This window comes from Malurus melanocephalus, unplaced genomic scaffold (assembly GCF_030028575.1).
Source record: "Malurus melanocephalus ecotype Western Australia unplaced genomic scaffold, MMel_1.1 scaffold_159, whole genome shotgun sequence".
Classification (NCBI taxonomy): Eukaryota; Metazoa; Chordata; class Aves; order Passeriformes; family Maluridae; genus Malurus; species Malurus melanocephalus.
Window position 1 is genome coordinate 122,129 of NW_026623391.1, and position 23,864 is coordinate 145,992.

The 23,864-nt window shown below is 38.5% G+C and overlaps 1 protein-coding gene across 1 annotated transcript; it reads right to left on the minus strand.

Annotated features, from left to right (window-relative positions):
* Positions 1-1,013: 1,013 nt before the first annotated feature.
* Positions 1,014-23,156, minus strand: LOC130576863 (suppressor of tumorigenicity 14 protein-like). The gene is made up of 17 exons (XM_057371821.1): positions 23,079-23,156; positions 22,582-22,750; positions 21,551-21,675; positions 20,630-20,697; positions 19,527-19,705; positions 19,392-19,430; positions 18,402-18,621; positions 16,441-16,580; positions 14,917-15,014; positions 13,885-13,997; positions 13,048-13,181; positions 8,726-8,833; positions 7,584-7,703; positions 6,833-7,016; positions 5,869-6,140; positions 4,202-4,338; positions 1,014-1,726 (listed from the first exon to the last, which is right to left on the minus strand). The coding sequence occupies exons 1-17, from the start codon at positions 23,154-23,156 to the stop codon at positions 1,568-1,570; spliced, it is 2,343 nt and encodes a 780-aa protein (XP_057227804.1). The 3' UTR covers positions 1,014-1,567.
* Between the last annotated feature and the right edge of the window lie 708 nt (positions 23,157-23,864).

Below are 23,864 nucleotides of genomic sequence, written 5' to 3' on the forward strand. Positions count from 1 at the left end.
AAACAAAACACAGCTCCTTGCAGTTTTAGCACATGTTTATTAAAAAGCAAGGTGTGAATGATTGACTAGCYATTAAAGAAACAAACCTCCTGACATGCAGGCTTTGAGTAGAGCTTATGATGTGAGTTTGACACGAGCCTGGGCAAGATGCCCAGTGCAGGAAAGGAAGACAAAGCAAGAGCAGTGCTAGAAAGAGGAATCTCACTGCATGCAGTGCTAGCTCTTTTCAACATTTCCCCCACACAGTGCCAAGGAGGGTCTAGCATTAAGCGTGCTGTGTGGACAGCAGTGACAGGGATTCAAACAGCAAGCTTCATTTTTTTTAATATATAATATATATTGAAGGTGAAAGCTAAACACTTCCAGATATTGAACACAAATTAAAGACCATCTAAAWGTTCTTAAGGTCATMTWKASWGTTCTTTTAYTAAGCTAAGTACCAGTATTCTGAAGTCCCATAAACAGCTTTGGAAARSTTAAATTGGCTTGATTYGGAGTGATCAGTTYATCAGRAGATTAAAATTATCAAACCRGATTTACTGACAGGGTTAAAGGAAYGTTGCTGCCATTTCTTCTTYYACTTTCTTTRAGCCCAAGGAYGYATCCAASCCCATAAATCCATTTTTAKTTTRTGCCTATTTAATTTCATTGTGGCCTTGTGAGCACAGCCCAGGAAGATACGCAAAAGAAAAATCCTGAGCCTGAAACTCTGGTTGCTGGGACCAAGGACAGCAGGAAAAACTATGTGAACCTACCAGGAACATGCTAAAAATTCACAATGGATGCCAGAGCCAGAGCTGGAGAAATACACCTGTAACATATTGCAAGCATTAGACACTACAGTTGTGTTCAAATTCTAAAGAGAATGTAAGAAAACATTAAAGTTTCCTTTTGTTTAGTTACAACTCATTACTTCCTTCCTTTTTATTTTGCCAATGAACCTAAACTATGCTCTTTCAGGACTTTAATGAAAATTTCTTGCATCTTAACAATTTTGTGCTATATGTCTGCTATTTTTAAGAAAACACAGTAGACAGCCTAAAAGTTGCAGCCCAGAAAGTAAAAGTCATAGAGTGGCAGCATAACTAGAGGGTGAATTATTCTCARCTTTGTACACTATACACTATTTGTRTTTTTGAGAACTATGAAGTAATTATTATTTCTAATATCACAAAGGAGTTGAATACATATGGAATGTGGCCACCTGAATATCCAGTCATGTGTACGTGGAAACGAATGTAGATAACAAGGGACAAGGAAGGAGAGGAGAAGGTTTACGAACGAGATGTGGCTGGATTTTTCTTAAGGTTCTAATCCACTTAATTTTGTTTTTAAGGCAGTGYTGCTTCTGTAAATGGGCATTAGGAAGATGCATCCATAAAGAATCTGAATTTCCTCTGAAATGGAACAGTTATTACTAGGTGAACCACAAATGATCATTTCTTCATTAAAAAAAGTATATTCTTTCACAAAGGAACAGTCCATGGCATTTTCATGTTGTATATCAGATTGGTGCAGTAGGAAGCAGCTTTCACACAGAGATGATCTGCATTTCCTCCTTGGCTCCTCAGTTTGTGTTGTGACGGATCCAGTCATAAAGTGCTGTCACCTTGGTGTACACCCCRGGACGATTGCGCCGAGCACATCCTTCACCCCAGCTCACGATGCCAGCAAGGTACCATCTATTGCYCCTTCCTGTGCAGGCCAGAGGACCCCCAGAATCTCCCTAAAAATTAAGGGAGTTCAGCCATTAGTGCACACACAGAGCACACTGAAACAAAAACTACCTTTTTTAGCAACAGTAAATACCTGCCCCCCTTTTTCCCAAATTAAAACTTAATGAGAATCTTACTTCTGGATAGAATGCACCCAGCCAGATTTATTCAATTATTTTAACTTATGGAAGTAGCACACTCATCAGTATAAAGCCAATGGCAAAAAGCAGTTTATAAAACTACTCCTTGATAATGTGCCATTACTGGATTCACAGAATAACTCACCACAGCCCAAATAGGGAGCGAAGGAGACAGGGATGGAAATGGGGAATCCTACTGCAATTTGACCMTAAATTGTTCACAGGTTGAAGGCAGATCTCTTACACTGGGTGTTAAATAGGAACAGAAAGATACCACACACCCCCAAACAAAAGAAGCCAACAAACCAAAACAAACCCAAACACAACAAATAAGCCAGGCACAATTTAGTATTATCAGAAGTTTTGTAGTGAACACTGTATCTACATTTGTAGAGGCAGAAGAAGGAACAAAGACTAAGGAAAGTGCAAATAGGAACTGGCTTCTCAAATGGAACATGCAGGTTTGCACAGCAATGCCAAAAATTAATAATTCCTATTCAGTTCAGTTCACAGGATCAAAATGCATTTTGGATCATCAATGCTTTTTTGCCCTTCATTGCTTTAACTTTGTATGTCTCTTGTRCACTGTTCACAGAACTCTGGCAGCTACAGGGCAGCTCCTCTGCAGCTGTTCCTAATGCACACGAGGCTGTCAGCAGCCTCCAGATTGACCCTGGSGTTTGTTTGAGCCCCCAGTCAGAGCCAAAACATGAGAGAGGTCAGAAGAAAGCATTGAGAAAAGAGTAACAACAGAAAAGGGTARCAACAGAAAGCCTTCATTGCCCAACCAAACAAAATTATCTAGAGATAACAGGAAAAGCCAGAGTTCTTCCTCTCTCTCAGMCTGCTGTCATACTAGAAATTTTGAWAATCCAAGAGTAGGATCTCAAAGTGACTTGAGAAAGGAGGCTGCATAGTCCAGCCAGTTACTCAGCCAGTTCTGTCTGGAAGCATAGTAAAGGGGGTTTTGGGTRCTCTGTGGGTTTCCTGAACTCCCAATGTCATTTCTCTCTGGCACTGTACAGAAAATACTTACTATTTCCTGTAAAGGAAATACTACTATATGTTACATAAAATACACACTAGTGACAGAAAACAAAAAAAATTATAGCAATAATAGCAAACAAATATAGCAAAGATGCTATCCAGACTAAGAACTGAAAGACACAGAGGGCCAACATGCTAGAACTCAAAGGCAGCACACCATGCTGGAAACTGGCCAGTGTGATATATAGCTGAATTGGTTAAAAATGMCCATCTGAAAAGTCAAGGGCATTTCTTAAGCAGCACATTTTTTGAAGCAACATGACGCCTCTAAATCAACATATTTTAGCAAAACAATTCCAAGGTCTAAGTTTATAGACAAAACTGTATATCATGTTAATAAAAATAGTAACTAATTTAATTAGAATTTTGAGACTGAAAGAAAATGCTGCAAATAGTCTGTTGTGGATAAAGAAGTTTGACCCATCATGAGCTACCATCTTGCAAAAGTTATCCTATTGCATTAAAATAATATAATTTATATATAACATGAARATCATAGCAAATTGCCTGAATCTAATAATCAGTAACATATTTCTCTCCCCTTTACACAGTAATTGGTATAAAAAACATGTTTCTAATTTTGAAAGTTGATATTCATTATCAGAAGTTTGAACACCAATGAAGTACACAACTAATAACAGAAGGAGAAAGAAGGGAGTCAGGACAGGTGAGATACGACTAAACGCAGTTTTTGACAGTGTGTGTAAACAGGCTGATTTTTATGACTTACACTACTGTGACGTAGTCAAAACTTTTAATTAATTATACGCATGAATGAATATTTGAAATGAAAAGGCACCATTGCTGCTGCAGTTCCYAAACCTAGCTTAGCTTTTCCTTTTGAATTTCTTTGTAACTGTAATATATTATTCATTATAGCATTACGGCATTCTAGCAAATCCACACTCAGATATTAAAAAAGATAAAATTAAATCAATGCAAATAACAGAATTCACAGATGGACCTAAATTGATTCCTTTTATGTTTATATTTTTGTTCTCTTGTATGAAATATAAATGTTGAAGATGCATTATTCTGACACATTTTACCCCTTGTCTTTGCRAAATGATATTTCTCAAGAGAGTCAGAGATTAGCTATGCCAAATTTCCTTCCTTATTTTGGTGAGCTATTAGTTGCCATGTTAAAATAACCCTATGCTCACACTCAAGACATCTCACTGTGTTAGTAATTTTAAAAAAGGAAAGCAAAAGCAAAATTACACAAACAGCCTACAACCCTGAAAAGTTTTCCARTGAAAGCAAATATTCCTTTGCAGTTTTCCTACAAATTCGAGATACCTGGCATGCATCAACGCCACCATTAAGATTCCCAGCACACAGCATACGTGATGTAATAAGATCATCATACAGCTTRTTGCAAACACTTTGGTTAATCATTCTCACTCGAGCTTCTTGCAGTGTTTTGGCAAGATGGCCTAGAAAAAAATGCAAGTGGTATTGCAGAGGTTAAGGTGGCACAAATTTCTAATAGAGATAACACTTATCAAAACAAAAGAGACTTGCTTCAAACTCAAAATTTACCCAGCTAATGACAGCAGAGTAACTCCCTTCCCTTCAAAGAGTGCCCTAGTTTTTGAAAGTTGCTGTCCACACTACCGTACAGCCACAGAGGTCCCAATGCACCACCTTTCCATTTYCCCAGATTTTATCCTTATGACCTTRTTCTGCCAGAAAGTAGTAAAAGTGCCATGCAAATTATAAGATAAGACTGCACACAGGGTGATTAGTTTTKAATGCCATATCAAATTATGCCCAAAGCTTTTTGTTATTATTTACACCATGGTTGTTCTCCAAACAACATCCAAGTCCTACAAAATACAATTTCTGTATTGTTTTCCTTTCAGTTCTAGGGAAGAAACTGAGGAATAAAGCTGAGCAGGAGAAAAAAAAATATTTTAAAAGACCCCCAAAAAACAGTCTGTAACTCACAAATGATGCTAAGGGCTTAATTCTCTACTATCGTATTGGTAAAAGGTGTTCTTGTGAGCTGAATATCCTGAGTCATGTTTTGGCTCAATAGTGAACATAACCTTTWCAATGCCTGGATGATCAGAGAAAGTATTGTGTTTTGGTTTATTGTTTATTCAGCTCTAAGGGTAGGCTAGAACTGAAACAGATAAGATGGAAAAAAATGTTTCTTTCATGACTTTATATTGAATTTGAGTTTTACCCACATAATTTTGACAGAAAAACATTGTATGAAGGTATCAATTGTAAAACTGTTAGCACTTCATTAGGTATTAAGTTGTTAACAAGATTTAATTTTTTTGAAGGCGTATTAAGCAAGCCAGAATTAGCACAGCCAATGGCTTCTGACCAAGCATGAGGAACTYGGTCTCAGCACCACCGTGGGCAGTTTAATGCTGAGACAGGGCAAAGATCCTACAGACTCCCCCACCACTCCCCTCCAACTCAGTGTGCTTTTTTTCCTGCCTCCCCACTGCAGCTGGCCMCTCCAAGCTACAGAGAGGCAGAATTCTTCATGAGGCGTACTTTCAACTGCCTTTGATGAAGACAGAGAAAATTAAAGGTCCTCCACAATATTTTTTCAATTATTGCTGCTTATGGCTCCATATTGTCAGTCAATCTTAGAGACAAATTCTTTCTCAGCAATAGTTGCAAGTCACTGTTCTCTTTACCTGCAAAGTTCTATTCAYCAGATAAAATGAGTCATGTGCATGAAAATGGGCACATTTTTGTGACTCTATAATAATTAGCTTTTCAATGATCTGTGACACCTAAATATGCATTTTTGTCACTTATCACCTGCCACCCAAGCAACATTCAGAATTCACAGACTGGAGCTAAGGAGATCTTTTGTGGCTATTTACAGACTCATCAAGTAAACCATAGGGGGTTATTTTGCTTACAASTATAAATATTTMATTGTTAGAGTTTAAAACTAAGCCACACTTGCAAAAAGTATATCCAGGAAATGAACATACTATTTTCTTTTATGGCTCCCCAGCCAGTTACATAGCAGACAGTTCCATAAAGAAATACTCTAGAGGTGCTGGGTAAACAAATGGGCTGTACCAGCTCACTGAAGAGTACAGGCGTCTCCATTTCCAGCAGGGCAATGTCATAGTCTGAGACAGACTGGTCATACTGTGGGTGGACAATAATCCTTCTGATTGCTCTCATAAYTACAYGATTGCTCTTGTCATTAATAGTATGTGAGCCCATATATGCTCTCCATCCCATAGGAACGGAGTATCTGTAAAAAAAATGGTTTAGAATGTCCTATTGGAAAAAATGTAGTGTTAGTTTGCCCCATTTTAACTACTTTTCAGTATTTGATGAGATTCATCAAAACCAAAGTGCATTGAGTAGAACATGACTTCAGAAAATAGATTTACTRTAGTCTCTGTCTCTTAAAACATTAAGTGATATTTTTACTGGCTATTTTGAAAAGAAATAATTTYCTAGAGCAGTAAAACCAATTCCTTGCAATGCACCATGCTTTGGAAGTAATGAAATGTTGTTATGAAACAATCTCCTCTGCACCGCATGTAGGAGGTAGGCATTTTCAATTTACACTATCTAAACTGAACACCAGGGAATTTTCCACTCCATTTATCAAAGAATAGAGCTTGTCTTGGGAGAAAATGCCATAGCTTCTACTCAGAAAACCCCTGCCTTTTGAAGAAAAAAAGAGTTTACCCTAAATCTAACAGAAGGGTGTTCTGTCATGCAGGATTCATTGCCAATAGAAGTAAAAGAATAACTTCAAAAACTTAGGACTTTTGAAGCCAACAGAAAATAGCCAGTGTTTATGTAGTGAGATCATATCACAGTTACAACCTGGATCAAATTATCTAGAGAAGGATTAGCTACTGCAAATTATTGAGGGTTATTTGTAAGGTTATTAAACTGCAAATACTCTGGAACAGTGTAATTTCTTCATACCTCAGAGAATCAGAATCCAGGAAGCAATGGGCAGCAGATACAAGCCACCTGTTGGAAATCACAGATGCACCACACACGTGGCCAAGTGCTCCCATCTGTAAACTTGCTTGCCAAGGCCACTTTCCAAATCTYGCATCTTCACCTCCAACAATTCTGGTTTTCTTGAGCTGGTGTCTTCCACAAGCTAATAGAAATAATTGAATAAATTAGTCGCAAAGCCCACCAGTTCATTTCACTTTGCTGTGCTTGACAYAAACTTTGACCCTTAGACCTTACTGTGCAGCTGGTAAAAAGGTGAGTACTTGCCCATTTTCACTCAGTGGGCAGCTCAGATATAAACCAATCATCATTTGGCCTCCTGTGCAGTTTTCTGAAGAGCTGAATAACTCTGAAAGGTATTTAGGTACAATTCAAAGKTTCATTTGAATGCATTCTCATATCTTTCCCCTCCTTACAAGCCCAGCTCCTTGACTGCATTTCATTCAGCTCAAACAAGCAGCAAGACCAGCTTATCCTGTAAGTGTGCATTGCTTGAAATAAGTCATCATAGACAGGACAGATGAGATGATTTAAAAGAAACTGCGCAAAATTCATGACAGACATTTGCATGCAGATATTACCAGGAATTTTTTTTTTTTTTAATTACTACTTGATTTTACCAGCTCTTAATCCAATAATGCTTGATAAAAGCACAAATTGATGACTTAATTTCCCAAGTAATTAACAAATTTAAAAATAAATGTTACCACACCACAATTCATTTCATCCGATCCATCTGTACAGTCTCTTTTCCCATCACACTCAGGATTTGGTTTCAACAAGCATTTTCCATTGAGGCATTTGTATGCATAAGGGGAGCAACTTTTGTAGGCTGAGATAAGAGAGAGAAGRTAGTGTCACATGTTTGGAGTCATGCTTTCAAATGTTGAACCTGCAAGGTTTTTTTTGTAGTAAGTTGTTCAAAGCTACACATTCTACCTGCTTGAAGTGATAAAGAGATCTCTCTGTGGAGAGGGGACAGAGCAGTGCTCCACTCTAATTAATGACCACACTAATTTCAGTCTCCACTGTCCATGAAGAAGAAGGGGACCTCCCACTGCCTACACTCCCATTTTACATAACTCCAAACCAAGTAAGCGAGGCCTRTCAGATCTGTTCTTTTGCCTTTGCCAGCACTGCTGACATTACAAATCAAATCTTCAGGGCATCTTTTCAGTTTCAAGTGAAAATGAGAAAACTGTGGAAGAGCTTTATACCTCCCTCCAATAAGTTTCTGACTAAGGACTATCACRGTTTACTATGTGAGAATCCTGATAGATCTCAGCAATTGGCTTTATTTATAAWTACCATTATTCTTATTATCAGTTGTTTACACAGGCCTCTAAACTCTGGCAGGTAGGTTTTTTCCAACAAAGACATACTCCTGGCTACGTCAAGGACTCAAGATTAAAAGCAAGRCAAAAATTATGCAAGCAAAATGCAGCAAGTCACTAGGGAGCCATTGGTAGTACCAGCAACACYCATAACCACTGTGGATCTACAGTGAAAACACCATCAACATGGCAAAAGTCCTCAGCCTACCATGTCTCTCTCCCTTAAATTATGAGGTACTGATCTGGCAGCATTTGGGGAAAAAGTGCTCTTCCAACAGGTTCACCAGCAAAATGTGGTTTGGTTATCTTACTAAAACCCCTGTTATCTTGGATTTTGCTTCGTTAATTGTCTAAACTCCCCCAAACAAGTTTTACTCTGCATGTTTTGTGTTCACTTTCATGAAAATTTTACTTTGTGTCACGAAAAAAAACATATCTAGAAACAACACATTTAACAATGAAAATATGCATATTCCTACTTCCACCATCTTTTGGAAAGTAGCTAAAAAAATATGCTTACAGCAGTTGTTTTCATCACTGTCCTCCCCRCAGCTGTCATCATCTTTACAAGACTTACGCTGAGGTTTACACTTCTCATCACCACAGTTCAATTGTTCTGGATTACAACCTGAGGTAAAAAGGTCAGTAAATTTTCAATACAAACAGCAGAGTGACAGCCACACGCTCCATTCCCGGCCAGAGGTCACCTGGATGTTGCTGGGCCATCTCTGTCACACACTGATCTGCCTTGGTTTAGAGAGCATCCAGCAACAGAGAGATTGTGCTGTGCTCTCTGACCTTGGATTGCTTTCTGGTCACTGTTCCTGGCATCTTCTGAATTTTCCCTATCTTCCTTGACATGCAGAGCCTAATCTGGATACAGTACTCTAGCTGAAGCCTTCCCACTGGTGACTGGGAAAATCTTTTCAAATTCTTGTCTTACATCCTAGTGTGACACTTAGAAACCCCAAAAGAAACCCAGCTAGCCAACAAAACACCTAATACAAACAAAACTCACAAAGAACATTTTGTGACTTTGACTCACAAGTCAGCTTTTGTGCAACGTTGTCCCCCAGCCATTTTTAGCAAAAAAAGCAACTTGGGCAATGCAGATGTTTGTTTAATTACYTACATTCAGATCTTCATAGAATTACAGAATATTCTGAGTTGGAAGKGACCCACATGRAACAACTTCAAAGTCCAACTSCTGCCCTACACAGCAGAGTCCCCAGGAGTCACAYCMKGTRCYYRARAGYAYTGTYCAAATGCTGCTTGAGCTCTGTCAGGCYGGTGCTGTGACCACTGCCCTGGGGAGCTGYTCCAGWGYCYRACCACCCTCTGGGGGAAGAACCTTTTCCTRATATCCAACCTAAACYACCTCTGACACAACTTCTGACCATTCCCTCGGGTCCTGTCCCTGGTCACYGCAGAGCAGAGATCAGTGCCTGCCCCTCTTCCCCTCATGAGGAARTTGYAACWGCAGKGAGGTCYCTCCTCAGTCTCCTCCAGGCTGAACAGACCAAGTGCCCTCAGCCTCTCCTCACAWGGCTTCACCTCAAGGYCCTYCAGTATCCTCATGGCCCTYGTTWGGACACTCTCTAATAGATTAGTATTTTTATTTTTTATATTGTGGCACCCAAAGCTGCCCCCAGCCCTCGAGATGAGGTTCCCCAGCCCAGAGCAGAGCAGGACAATCCCCTCTCTCGCCCRGCTGGTGATGCTGGGCCTGATGYCCCCCCRAACACTRATGTCCCTCCTGGCTGCCAGGGCACTGCCAGCTCAAGTTCTTGTCTTTATTTTTCTCCATATGTATTCTCCAGCCTCTTAGGAGCACTTATAAATACATCCCTCTGAAATACCTCCATCTTTCTATTGTGTAACCCTTTCCTATTTCTTAAGCACCTACTCTAATCCATCATTTAGATCATGAACAAAAATTATGTGAYGGTCCATAACAATATTGGCAGAATGACATAAAAAATATCCTTCCTCTTTGGTAATGAGTCTTGAACAGTCATTCTGTGGAAACAGTTTCCTGTATTTTTTTTCTCCCCACGTTTTCTTTACTTACTGATAAGCTCACCCGAGACAGTGTCAAAGTACAGCTTCTCTATTTATGCACTCATAGGAGGGAACTAAAACAAATTTTAAATAGCCATGTTGGCTTTAGTATTATTTTCATTATTTACAAATAGCTTACTTTGGCTACTTGTTGTGCATCATTTTTTTTTTCTTTAGAGGATTAATTTATAAAAACTGGTTAAAAAATTCCCTCTTAAATTTTCTGTTCTCCCACTCTTTAAAGAGATGCATTACACAGCCTCTTGCCCAGACTTTTACATCTTCACCCACATCCTTCATGTGATCTTAAAGATGCCAGCAATACTTTAGATATAATTTCAGCCCACCTCACAACTTYGTACAAGAAACTCTACAGAAAACAACAAACAAGAAATTATTTCTCTTCCCCAATCCAATTCATCACTACTACCTGAGCAGCCTTTCCAGTGTTCAGACTGATTTATTGGAGGAATACACATTCTGTCTGCATATCTAAGGACAAGCTAGACAAAGAAGAAATCAATGAGTCTAAATGCAGTAGTGCAGGATTATACCATGAAGAGATATTAAAATGGCTATTAAAAATTAAAGCTAATGTCATTTGTAAGATAGATTGAATAATGAAGAATAAATTATGTCTTACTTGGCACAGCCTAAGATTTTTATCAGGCAGTCTGAATTAAATGAGTCAATATTCACATATGTGGTCTTAGAAAATTAAATTCACATTAATTGCCTCACTCTGATGGTTGAAAGTCATTCACCACTGATGCATAACTACCGTTAGCAAACACTCCTTTAATTTGTTCAGGGAATGTATTTTATACAGGAGCATCTACGGAGAAGGGAAATAAAATCAAAACTAGGCATTCTCTTCATGTATTTACAAATACATATTTCCTGATATTAAAATTTCTTTGACTAAGAATCTCTTTCACATTCACATAAACTAGCAACTAATATAGATGATAAGTTGGTCCTTTCCAGTACATAAAACATGTTTGTCTTCCACTTTTTCAGATGTGCAAGAAAAAAAATGTGAAAAAATAAGGAGCCAAAACCCCTCTTTTTTCTGCCCAAGCCAAGTCAAAAGAAACTTTCTCCCATTTAGCACCATAGGCAAATTAAGAGCTACATCAGACTGAAGGACCAAACCCATTTGTTCCTCAGCTWTTTAATCACTTCCAATCTAGATTAATTTAGTCCTCCTCAGTGCCTTGCATGTGATGTCAGTGGGAGGAARGCACACACTACRCAGGCAGCATGARCCCAGAGAMGGGTGTCTCCATTTCCTTGTCACCTCTCCCTGCAGTTATTCAGCTGATGACTGGCATTTGCTTTCCAGGACAGCTGGCAATCACAGAGCAGTGATTTTTAATAACTGTGCTTTGGCAGGCACACAAGAATGGGAAGAAACTAATCTCAGCTGGGTGACTACAGACAGTAAAGATGTTTGAGAAAATGAATTTATTTTTCTCCTCCTTTAACTACTGCTACAGGCAAGGCTGGTGCAGGACAGTGCTCTCAATACATGCTGATATTTCAGAGTCTTCCACAAACTACTGCATCAACTTGATACTGACACATCACAGCACCTCCACTCCTCCTGATGAGCCTTATGATTGTGAGTAAGAATTGATTAAATAACTTTGAGCCATCTGCTTGCTGGCTCAGTGCGAGAAGTGGAGCACACAGATACACACGAGACAGACTGGAAATTTTCTCTGTTAAAAAAGGCTCAGACTCTTTAAACCATTTTTGGGGCAGTAACCAAAGTAACCACAGAACTCAGTAGAGCTGATAACTTTTTCTAGCAGAAAGGCACACACATTAGGGGAAGAAGAAATCCCTGAAAATATGTCAGTCCTTTAGGATGACTGACCACAAAACCTGACACTTATTTATAGTGAAAGGCATGAAATAAAAATCTTTACCAGAGACGTTAATATTTAAATACTTCCATGTCAACAGTGAACAGAACCACTTTCAGACAAGAAAGCTGAGGAYCTCAAGAGGCTTCACAAAATGAACTGATCTCTTGAAATCACAAAGAACTTTACCTACACAGAAATTAACCGGGTAAAGAAAAGAAAAGGCATAAAAAAAAAGAAATTGCATCTTTTCCAAGAAATACCMCAAGTAAACATGTCTATCTCCTGAAAATTCCTGTTCCATCARCTGGAAGCTCCCAAAACCTAACAGTGATCCTGAAGTACCTAGACGGGGAGTTGGGAAAGGCTTATATGAAACCCAGACATATTTCTGCAACATCTGCTCATAAGGAGTTCTCTTTGACTACCAGTGAAACTTAAATAGTTTGTTTAAACCTGAGAACTGATTCAGAACACCTTGAGTTGTGATTTTAAAGARAAGACTAAGTATTCATGGTTAACTTCATGTCGAACCTCAGGCTTAGAGGCTCTCTGCCATTCTATTTTCATGTTGTAGCTAGGCTATTTTAAGGTGTCAGCAAGGTCTGATCTACACAAACTGAGAAATTATATATTAGATAATTAGATCTACACAAACTGAGAAATTTTACTCCCCATCCTACAGAAGTGTTGGCAAAAGTTAAAAAATAAGTACTAACTTTTAAACGTTTCATATATCTGAATTTGTACTTCTATCTGTTAAATAAAAGATCTAACAACTTTTAAAACATTTGTCTCYTGCAATTAGGCTAAGAAAAAGAGTCAGGTTGAGTTGTATGTGAYTGGTCTGTCAAGCAGGGTTTTTCAAAGGTTTCTCCATAAAAATTAAAGTGTGTGCTTAATAACTTACGGTCTGTGTGACTGAAAGCTTTGTATTCAATGTAAAACCCTCYGTGGGTGACCAGCTCATCAGAATGGAAGTTGATTGCAACAGAATAGCCATATTCTCTGTTTCTGTTGTTTTCTGAAAGAGTTTTACAGTATCTAGCAAGGCAAAAGTGAGAAATATTAATTTCTAACCAAACTGACCCCTACTATCCAGCTATGTCTACTTTTACTGAAGGTAGTAATGTCAAAAAGCTTTAAGACAATGTAGTAAAGATCAGATATATTTTGGTATTAAAAACAGTCCAACAGAGGTATTAGAAAGCTTATTTACAAATTCCTTCCACTCCACAACTCTTTTGGGACTAGTGCACTTTGAAAYAAAATCCAGCCAGATAATCAATGTCAGGATCTACCTTATAAAAAAAACTGTTTCAAGCATGCTTGATTTTACATTGCCCCTTTTATTTAGGTTTGCAAACCCAAAAGCTAAAAATCCAGGAAAAGATTAAATCATTCAGCTAAAACAACTGTTGCTTGTTTTAATGCCCTCCTTCCAAAAGAGAAATTTTCCCTGAATAGTGTTATTTTCAGTGTTGGTGTAACAGTAGCAGTCACTGAAGAGTAAGTGGTAAAGAAAATGAAAYTCTGATTACACAAACTCTTCAATCACATCTAGAACCACAGCCAGGAATTTACAGTTCAGCTGCAGCTGAAAAAAATCCTGTAGTTTTATACATTATTGTTTTAAGGGGAACAAAAGAATAAGTAAATGCCTGTAAGAAAAAAAAAAAAACAGAATGCCTAGAGGTGCAGAACTTCAAAATGCAAATTAACAACAGAAAATAATGATTTAACTCACCTAACTCCATCAATTTCTAACCAATCTTTATCACATTTACTGGACCCTGGAGACTTCTCTTGAATTTGTATTGCAAGGATTTTTAGTGAGAGCTTGTAGCCAGGCAATGGTGCCTAAAAATCAAAAGATAAATACAAAACCACATTCAGTGCTTCCAAGATGTTTTACTTATTATGGGGTTGGAAGTACTGCATTTCTCTTATTGAAATTAGTGGCTCTGAAGAACCAAAGAACTTTGCTAATTTAAACATCTGTAGAAATCATTTTAGATTTGGCTAGACTGTGCCAGAAGAAGGAGTGCAAGMTTTTCTGCAGCCAGGATAAAGCACTCTATCTGAGGTTCATGCTGTGTTTGCAATGCCATAGGTTCCTGTTCCTGCCCTGCACAGAGGTGAGAGGTTTTTTTCTACAAATTGCTAATAATTTCAACTGAGCATGAGAAAGGTAGAGACTGTCACCGAGTCATGTACGTGAAAAGTCTCCTTTACCAGAGAAAGGAATAAAGTAGTTAATCGATGAATGGAGCAATAGACCAACACATGGGGTGGTTGGTAGAAATCATGAGCAGATTTTAAGTCTTGCTAAAGGACTTGCTGGAAATTCAGAGCTGAATTTCTGAGCCAGAGAAGGTCCTGACTCTGCAGAATTCAGTGCAGAAATACAGTGCAGAAATACAGTGTGGTATCCATCATTTGAGGCATGATTTACATGACYATTTTTTTCTTTCTGACATAGAAGAAAAGCTCTGATTACTATTAATTTTCTCTGGCTRCTAGGAGTCATCATCTTACACATTAATTTGCTTCTGTCATGAATAATGCTCAAACTCTTGGAAGTTGGCAGTATTTCCCTCCCATAGCTGGCACCTGTACATAGGGCAGGAAAGAATGGATGCCTGAGAAGAAACCAGGTTGGGTGGTCTCACTAGGTTTTCCCTGGGTTTCCCTGACATCAAAAGCCATTTCTCCCAATTTTGTGTCTACATAAGAAAAAGAAAAGTCATCAGTACTCAGAAGAGGTCCCAGCACTTACCTTAATGGTCCAGCTGCAGTCAATATTTGGTGGGTAGTAACTTGGGTAATAAGGGGAACTCAGTGTCCCATTCCAGGAAATATAATGACCACCACACACTAGGGAGAGAAATACTTCAGCAAGAAGCACAGTTATCTCAGCTGGACTAATGTTCAGAGTCTGTGTTACCTGCTAGGATTCTTCTCCATGGACAGAGTTAGAAGAATGCACTGTGACAGTACTAAACTCACGATTTTGTGTATTAACAGAAAATCACTTAACTGTCACCTCCCCACACTGATTTTTTTTTTTTTTTATTTTTGGATCAAATTACAACTGAGGGTAAGTACAAAACACCCCTGCATGAAGTTTTTTTTTAAATGATCTTTCATGGTAAGTGAAAGAAACAAATAAATGTGGATGCAAACACCTCTGTCTTCCAATTTACTTCTGGTGTTTATGCAGGTATTTTCAAAATGAAAAAGCAATCAGCCCAGGGAAGTGAAAACTGATTAATTTCATGTAAACAAGGAAGTTTGTGTGTCAGCTCTCCTTTTGTAAATTCATGCCATATTTGAAGAATAACTTTGAGGTTTTATTTTGTACCAAGGATTCTCCTAGGTATCTAGTTCTTAGTGCTTTTGGTTCCCTTTAGGTAGCATCATGAATGCAATCATGAACATAAGAGAAAATAAAACAATTTCAAAATTAAAAATATCTTGTGGTAAAACCTGGGCTAAATATCRTTTGAAATGCCCAACTTCAGAACAATGAAGCCATTTTAATTAGTAATGTGCATGGGGTAAGTATTTGCATAAGCAGCATGCACAGTGACATAAGTTGAAATAAGCTTTGGAGGAGTTTATCTGCTGTGATTTGTTTCACAAGTTAAAAAATAGTCACTTGCTTCATTGTCAAAATTCTTCCACTTATAAGTGAAAATACACTTTACCAAATAAGTGTGGCTAAATTTGAACTYGTGAAGCCCCTTTATCTCCTCTAAAATGCTACATTTTATTGTTACTCAGAATATTTCACCACCCATATAAAATACATGGCACCCCATATGTTTGGAATGTACTTCTGAGGTCTGGAAAGCTTTTCTTGTTCAGCTAACTACACTGAACAGTCCTCTCAGAAAAGGAACAAAGACATATGGGAAGGCTTTGCTCTTGTTTTACATTTTCCTTAAACATACATTCTATGATCTGTGACACTGCCAAAATTGATAAAAGTGCTGCTCTGTCACTGGGGCTATCTAGCTTTGTCTGGACAGACAGTGCCTATAGTACAGTGTTACCCACGTAGTAAGAGCAATGCCTGGCAAGCTATTCACAGTCTTGAATAGCTATCAAGAAAACAAAAAAAAGTCTCCCAGACCTCTTCTTTGTTCAGTTCTCAGACTTCTAAAAAGTGGATCAGAATGATTGCCTGGTTTATATGCCAACAATCCCTCCCTCAGATATGTTCCCAGCAATATTAACACTTTCAGACACCAGGAATAAGTGCATTTCCATCAGATGGTTCTTTCTATTAACTACTTACTGATTTTAGGAACAGCTTGAAAGTGAGCTTTTAATATGTTGCTTTCTCCTCTTTGGTCTAGTGAGAAGGTAAGCAACATTACGTTACTTGATGAAGTCAAACGCACAACAGAGGGAGTCCAGGCCCCAGGCCCACACCACCTGGAAGATTACCAAAAATAATACATTAAAAAAGAAATCCCACATGCCTTTCATCTCTGCTGGGAAACTGGGCAGAAGTAACACTGCTCTGGTCACTGGTGTTTCAGAAGCATTCCCTTGGCTATCACTTCCCTTTTATTCTTGCCAGCTGATAGTACATGGGATGCTAGAGCTTCCCAGCACTGAACCTTACTCACTCAGGGTGAACATCACCATTTGCTTGCTTAACAAATGCCCTGGAGTTTTCATATCTGTGGAAGCATCAGAAAGGCAATGSCAGAYTGTGTTACTTCAGTGGTGATGGTGRCACTGACAAGTAGAGGTTAGGAATGAAAATGATGACAACAGCAAGTGCCAGTGCAGAAATATTGAGCAGCATCTGTGTAACAGATAAGCCCAAAACTTTTCCAATCCATCCACATTCAGCCTGGTTTTGTGTCATGAAAGCTACCACACAAAATGTGAAGCCCCATGCAGGGCAGCTATTATTTCCTGTTGTTCTTGTATTTAAATAATGAGTTAATTTATATCCTGAAGCTTGAAAACTCACTTTCACTTGTAATTTGAGATGCTATTTCTTACATCTGTATATTCACTTTTATGTTATTCCATTTTGAAACCCACAGCATATTTTGGRTTTTTTTTTCATTTATTTATAACCCAAAGACCCTAGTAAGTCACTTCCAACTCAAAATATTCTGTGAGATCTGTGAATCTGTGTGTTAAAATTTTCTAAAAGGTTTCTCTTTTTTTTTTCTGTGCACTGCTAATGAAAGCAAATAAGATTAGACCTCACGCTAAGAGAGTATTTCCATCACAACCACGCAAGTTCTTTGATGTCACTGAGATCYAGATTCCCAATACTAAAATCAAATTTTTGAACCTTGAATGAAAGTAGTTGTCTTCTGCTTTAGCAAGCTATTCCTTTCACCCATTTGAAGTGAGAAACTTGTGAATGAATCTCTGATTTGCCTCTCCTGCAGACATTATTAAATCCTTTTAATCAAAATAGCTAACAAAACATTTATAAAATAACAGTATGAATGCTCTCCATGMTGCTATGTGGAAATATTTCAGCATTTTCATCAACACAGTCAACAACCTGGCTTATCCCTTCTATCACAGTAGCATCAGAGCAGCAAGGAAAACTGTGAGAAGGGCAGTCCACATGAGATGCTTCCTCTCACAGTGCACCTCAGCATCTCAGCTTGAACACTTTTTATGATTTGTCACKGAACAGATGTGGTGCTGCCATCTATAGAAACTGGTAAGAATTATTTCAGTCACCATGTGTGACCCAAACCTAAATATCAGGGAAYAATGGCTTCTACAGTTACAGTCATGGATATACACAACCCCCCTATTATGAACAGGGATTTGCCTGTGACTGGACTGCTATAAAATAAGTATTTTCTGAAAGGACTGTAATACTCTAAAATAAAGTCTGTATCTTTGGGTTGTGAGAGTAATTGTACGGAATCAAATTCATTAAAAATTAGTCATAGTGTAGAATAAACCCATCAGGAATTTATGAGAGGTTCCCCAGGGAAGGGACCATGGCACCAAACCCATTAGACTTCAAGGGACATCTGGACAATGCTCTTCATCAGAGGCATTCGTTTTTGGTAGTCCTTCAAGGAGCAGGGAGTTGGACTTGAAAGCCCTTATCAGTCTCTTCCAACTTTTTTAGAAGATCATTTTATTACCCTTTACAAGGCTTTTAATTAAGTTGTATTTCAAATCTCCCATTTGATCAATTTAGTACCATTTCAGAGAGTTTCTGTACAGCTCAATAAAGCCTTTTTGCCCTGTGTATCATACCTGGTGATGATCTTGTTCTGCAGGGGAAGAAGGAAATCATATGCTGATAAGTGGTGTGATGCACAGCTCTCAGGAGTGACACCACTCCAGGTGACAACTACCAGTCTCACCACGTAGTTAGAAGGAACCCTCAGCCTCCATTGATAAAAAGATTTTTTTGGATTCATCAGAGTTAGAGTCCTGTTGTTGCCTGGTTTGGCATACAGGTCAAAGGACACTGCTGCACAAAAGAAGGTAGGTCAGTGGCTGGAAAACTGCTAGGYTGAAAGGTAAGTTCTTGGGTGAAATTTCAGACAAGGTAGAAACAATCACCAACMCACATTTCTCAGCTGCTCTAGTCCCTTTTTGCCCTCACTTTACAGCACTGTTCCCTTTTCCCTGTCAGACTGTGTCACCCTCTCCTGTCCTACCCAAGGAAGCCTCACCATCACCAGCTCATTACACACTGCAGAAGGAGGGGCTGACTCAGCTGCAGTTGCTGCAATCTCTGATTCACACCTACTGCTCCTTTTTCCATTTTCTCTTCGCCCCTCTCTGTGCAATGAGAGCATTAAATGCATGAAGACAAATCTCGAGATGTGCTTGATAAAGCAGGCAAAGGGAGTTAAAGCTCTACATTATCTGACTGATCACTAACAATGTAAAATCAAAATTATCTAATCACAAGACAAATTATGTATAATTTTTTAGAGTTTTTTTTTGTTTGGTTTTTTTTTTTTTATGTCAAAAATAGGAGCCACAGCTCACTGCAATTCATGGTAACTATCAAATTTAAACGATTCTAGCTGGAACATTAGAATAAAAGCTGAAAGGTATTTTCATCCAGACTTCATTTGGAACTCAAGCCATGAAGATTCCCTAGTCTGGTTTATCTAATAAGCCCTACAGATATACAAATAACTGGAAAAATGTCATTTTTCTATCACAGGATTCCACACCCCCCCCCCCCCCCCTTCAAAGTGGTATCACTTGAGATTGAAGCATAATTACCTGATTTTAGCATCAAGTCAAATTCTGTGGAATCTGAAACTGAAATTTAATAACTATCAGCTACATGAGCCAAATACAGCAAGTGGAGAAAGAAAAATAGACAGAATAGGTATTAAATGACAGGTACATTGTTACCAAAAAGCTCCATTGCAACAAGATCAAAATCTTCCTCCCCAGAACTSAACAAATGAGTTGCTTGTTTACTACAGATTTCTTCTTGTTCCACTGAGGTTAATTTTTTAAGAGAATCAACCATATCTTGTGGYGCCCAGAATGTATTCCAGTAGTAAGCTCGAAGCCCAGATTCACCTTCACTGTGAAATGAGAAAAAAAAGCATTAAAGAAACAGTCTAATTACTACTTCAGGCATGGTTTCCACTGGTCTTCATTTGTGGCTGGCACAGCTTCATAGTCAGTTAAACTGCTGTGCCAATAATTGCAGCTGAACATGGTGGCAAAAAGCTCCCTCATTTAATAATTACTTTTGCTACAGAACAGAAATATTTTTGAYGCAGACAGCTTAAACAGCTGCACACTGAGACTGAAAACCTTGAAATCCTTCAACAGCTTTTATGAAATTGGATATTACCATCCCTGCTGTATAATTATACACTTWTAAGATCATATAACAGCTAGCACCATACAACTGCACAATTTTATGTCCATGCTTTGATACAGCATTTCCCAAATTTTTTTGTTGAAATAAACAATCTTTGAGCATTCATATACCAGTGATTCCACCACAATCCTCCTTTTGAAATCACCTGTGTACTGACCCTTCAGGGTTTTCAGAAACCACAGGATTGYAGTAACCTGCTGCTCAGTGGATTTACATTTCTCACCAGGAGCTCAAATAGAGTGTTTTACTCCAAATAATACATTTAATGATTTGTTTTCAGAGCTTAAAATGAACTTCATTTGAATGGACAAAACCAAAATAAGGTTCTACAAGTGCTGAATTTTTATTTATGAAATTAAAAGTAGATTAACAGACAATAAAACATCCCATAGACATGGGAACAATCAATCAGACTTCATTTCTCTCACTAATTCTACAGGGCAAGAGAGAGATCATGCTATTAGCTTAGCTCACATATCTCAGTGGATTTCTGCACTTTTAATTCTCTTACAGAGATGTGCATCTTCTTCCAGACATGTAATTTAAAATGCATGAAAATAAAGAAGACAAACACATCTGAATATTTCAAATTTATACCATATGCTGAAACAGCACCTACCTGAAGGYAGCCACTGCAGACTTCAGGTAGTACTTTCCCAGGAAGGAAGATTCATATGTTTSTGCCAACTGATAATTAAATAGCAGTAAAAGAAAATGTAACATTGTATTTTAGTGCCAATATAATTTCTTATACTATAAAGTACTTGTCTTTTTCTTCCTTTCCTCTTCCTCACGCCCACATTACAAACACTGTCCATCATCTTAACAAAATATATCAAATACGGATCATAAATATGCATTAAATTCTACTAAAAATTACTAAGTCACATCACATTTCAAGACCATTGAGACAGTTCTTGATAACTAGTCATGAAAATAATTTTTATGAATAAATTTATAATTTTGTTTCAGTCTTGCAGTTTTCAATATGATCCACTCATACWGGCTGTGCACAAAGCAGCTTTGAGACAGCAGATTAGTTCTTTTGGGAGATACAGGCTAACAGAGAACAGCAACAGAGAACAGCTTTGTCTTCAAAACTGCTATCCACATGTACCTAGGAAACAGCACTGATCTCACAAGTAGAAACTCATAAGGACAAGAAAGCAAGCATTGTTGTGAGTGATAAGGAAAATTAAACAAAAAGTTAAGGTAATTGGAGGTAAAATTAAAAAGAAAAATAAAAATATGGAAGGAAGAGAGTTTGAATAAAAACCCACTCTCCTGTTTCCTTCAGGGCAAGTAATTTGTTCATAACATTGCAACGTTATTACCTAGAAAATGTTGACCTTACTCTAACACACAGAGCCCCAATCTGAAAACAGCCAAAGCACTTGCTAGCTTTAAACTTACTGTTTCAAAGGACAAAAAAAAATTAAATAAAAAAAAAAAAAGATAATAACCAGAGTTCTCCCCTCATTCCCAGTCTGATTCTGTAAAAATACTTATAAAATATTGCTCTGCTTAAGTGGGAACTTACATAATTTTGGATCGCTTTTGCTTGCAGGAGGAATTTCTGTGATGTTGGATCATTGAGGTCATTTGTATAAGTCAAATTAGGAATTTCTATACTTCCACCAATATAAATAAAAGAATAAGCTGGAGCTGAGAAAAAAAAAGATAAAAAAATTATTGCGCATTACATTACAGAACGAGAGGCTCACAGAAGTATGTGCTTGTATTTGGCATTTACAGGTATTAGCTCTTAAAGGAAATGTACAGTAACAGCCAGAGCACTGAGTCAATCCCACTGACGGAGTAAGGCCCAGAAGGAAAGGGAAAGGAAGGGGAAAGGAAGGGGAAAGGAAGGGGAAAGGAAGGGGAAAGGAAGGGGAAAGGAAGGGGAAAGGAAGGGGAAAGGAAGGGGAAAGGAAGGGGAAAGGAAGGGGAAAGGAAGGGGAAAGGAAGGGGAAAGGAAGGGGAAAGGAAGGGGAAAGGAAGGGGAAAGGAAGGGGAAAGGAAGGGGAAAGGAAGGGGAAAGGAAGGGGAAAGGAAGGGGAAAGGAAGGGGAAAGGAAGGGGAAAGGAAGGGGAAAGGAAGGGGAAAGGAAAGGCATGCAGGATGAAGCAGATATATCTAACAGGAAGATTTTATTGTTAAACTTCCAGTTTTCTGCAGTGCTAGTCTCCTGAAGAGACAGGATTTTAATGTCTTTGTGTTGACGTTTGGTAAAGTACATAAACCATTTGGGCACCCATTCTGTTTTTAAAATAAGTGAAGAGGAAATAGATAATTCRTGTGGGTTCCTGGAAAAGATAACACCTAAAATAACGATGGTATTTATGAACAGATACAAAAAAAATTAGAGATAGACTGCACACTTCCAATATTCTTGTGCAGCTAATAACTGCTAATTACGGTGCATTTTGTTGCTTTGGCAAAGACATAAAGGAGAAGGGAAAATTGGTAGTTTTTATACACAMACACATTATGTGCTCAATGGCTTATGCAGAGCTTTTCACAGTGCGAAATACCCATCCCACCCGGACCACACTGGGGAGTAACACTTACAGAGTGTGTGGTGCAGGACCAGCACGATTATKGCAACTGCTAAAGAAACTGTAGGCAATATTCCTAGAAGCCATCTCCTCCAGAAACACAGCTTCATCCATTTGAAGAAACGATACTTCTGGCACAAGCCTTCTTGGTAGGATKGGCAGTAGCAAACATATGGACTTTCCTAGAGAAAGACCACGGAAGGCATCGGTTAGTAAGACAGAAGGAAGACTCATTGTATGACATTTTGGTGTATTTACTCTCCTAGTTCTCACGAGATTAAAACTGAGATAAGATCTTTCATGTTAACAGCTACATCACATGCGAAACCCACATCTCCCTCGGCTGTTTCCTTCTTGAATGCATTTCAAGCTATGAAAGCGTGGGGGGAAATTGTTATCACTTTCGTTAAGAGCAGTTTATGAAGAGCAGGGGTCAATGCACACGGGAGGGGACAGAGAGATCATTTATTTAGTGTGTTCCTATTTCAGAGATTAGCTGGGGGCTCTTACCTGCCCTGCCGCCCGCTCGGTGTCCGGAGCTGGAATGCTGTACACAGAAATCCGGCCGGAGGGGACAGCCTGCAGCATGATGCCGTGACAAACGCCTTTTGACAAACCCAGCAGCAAACCCCTAAATGAACCTCATTTCTCAAACATCACTCAGAACAGCTGCTCTCCCCACCACACACACCAGGCTTCTCTTATTTCACCTTTGCCATACTGCTTGAAGCTGGAGCCAGCTGATTTGCAGTCAAAGAAGGTGGGCAGGAAAAGTCACCATCCCTGTAACTCTTTGTTTTTCTGCCTGGCTAAGTGGGATATGGATCCCATCATTTGAAAATAGATCACTTCTTTCAGGAATAAAAGAGTAGGCAAATAACTTATAACACAATGCAAATGACATGCAACCCATTTACAGATAAAAGGTTCCAGGGCAATATAAATGAGGAATAAAGGAGGATTCCACACCGTGGAATCCATGGAAATATCAGTAAGTGAGAAGAAATGCTCAATTGTATGTATCAGCTAAGTTTTCCAGCTTCAAGCCAGTACCACAGAACAAATGAAATTGCARACCAATTTAATGTTCACATTTCCTGCTTGAAAGGAAAAGCTGCTTTAAGTCAGCAAACCAAAAAGTTCAGCATATTCTGCATGTAAAACAAGAATATGGAGGATGTGTGTAGGGAAATAACATTTTTTATACACGTTGAGAGAGAGAGAGCACAAAGAACAAAACCTAGAAAAGCAAAATGGCATGAGGAAATCTCAGCCCCAGAAAAATAATACAAAGGG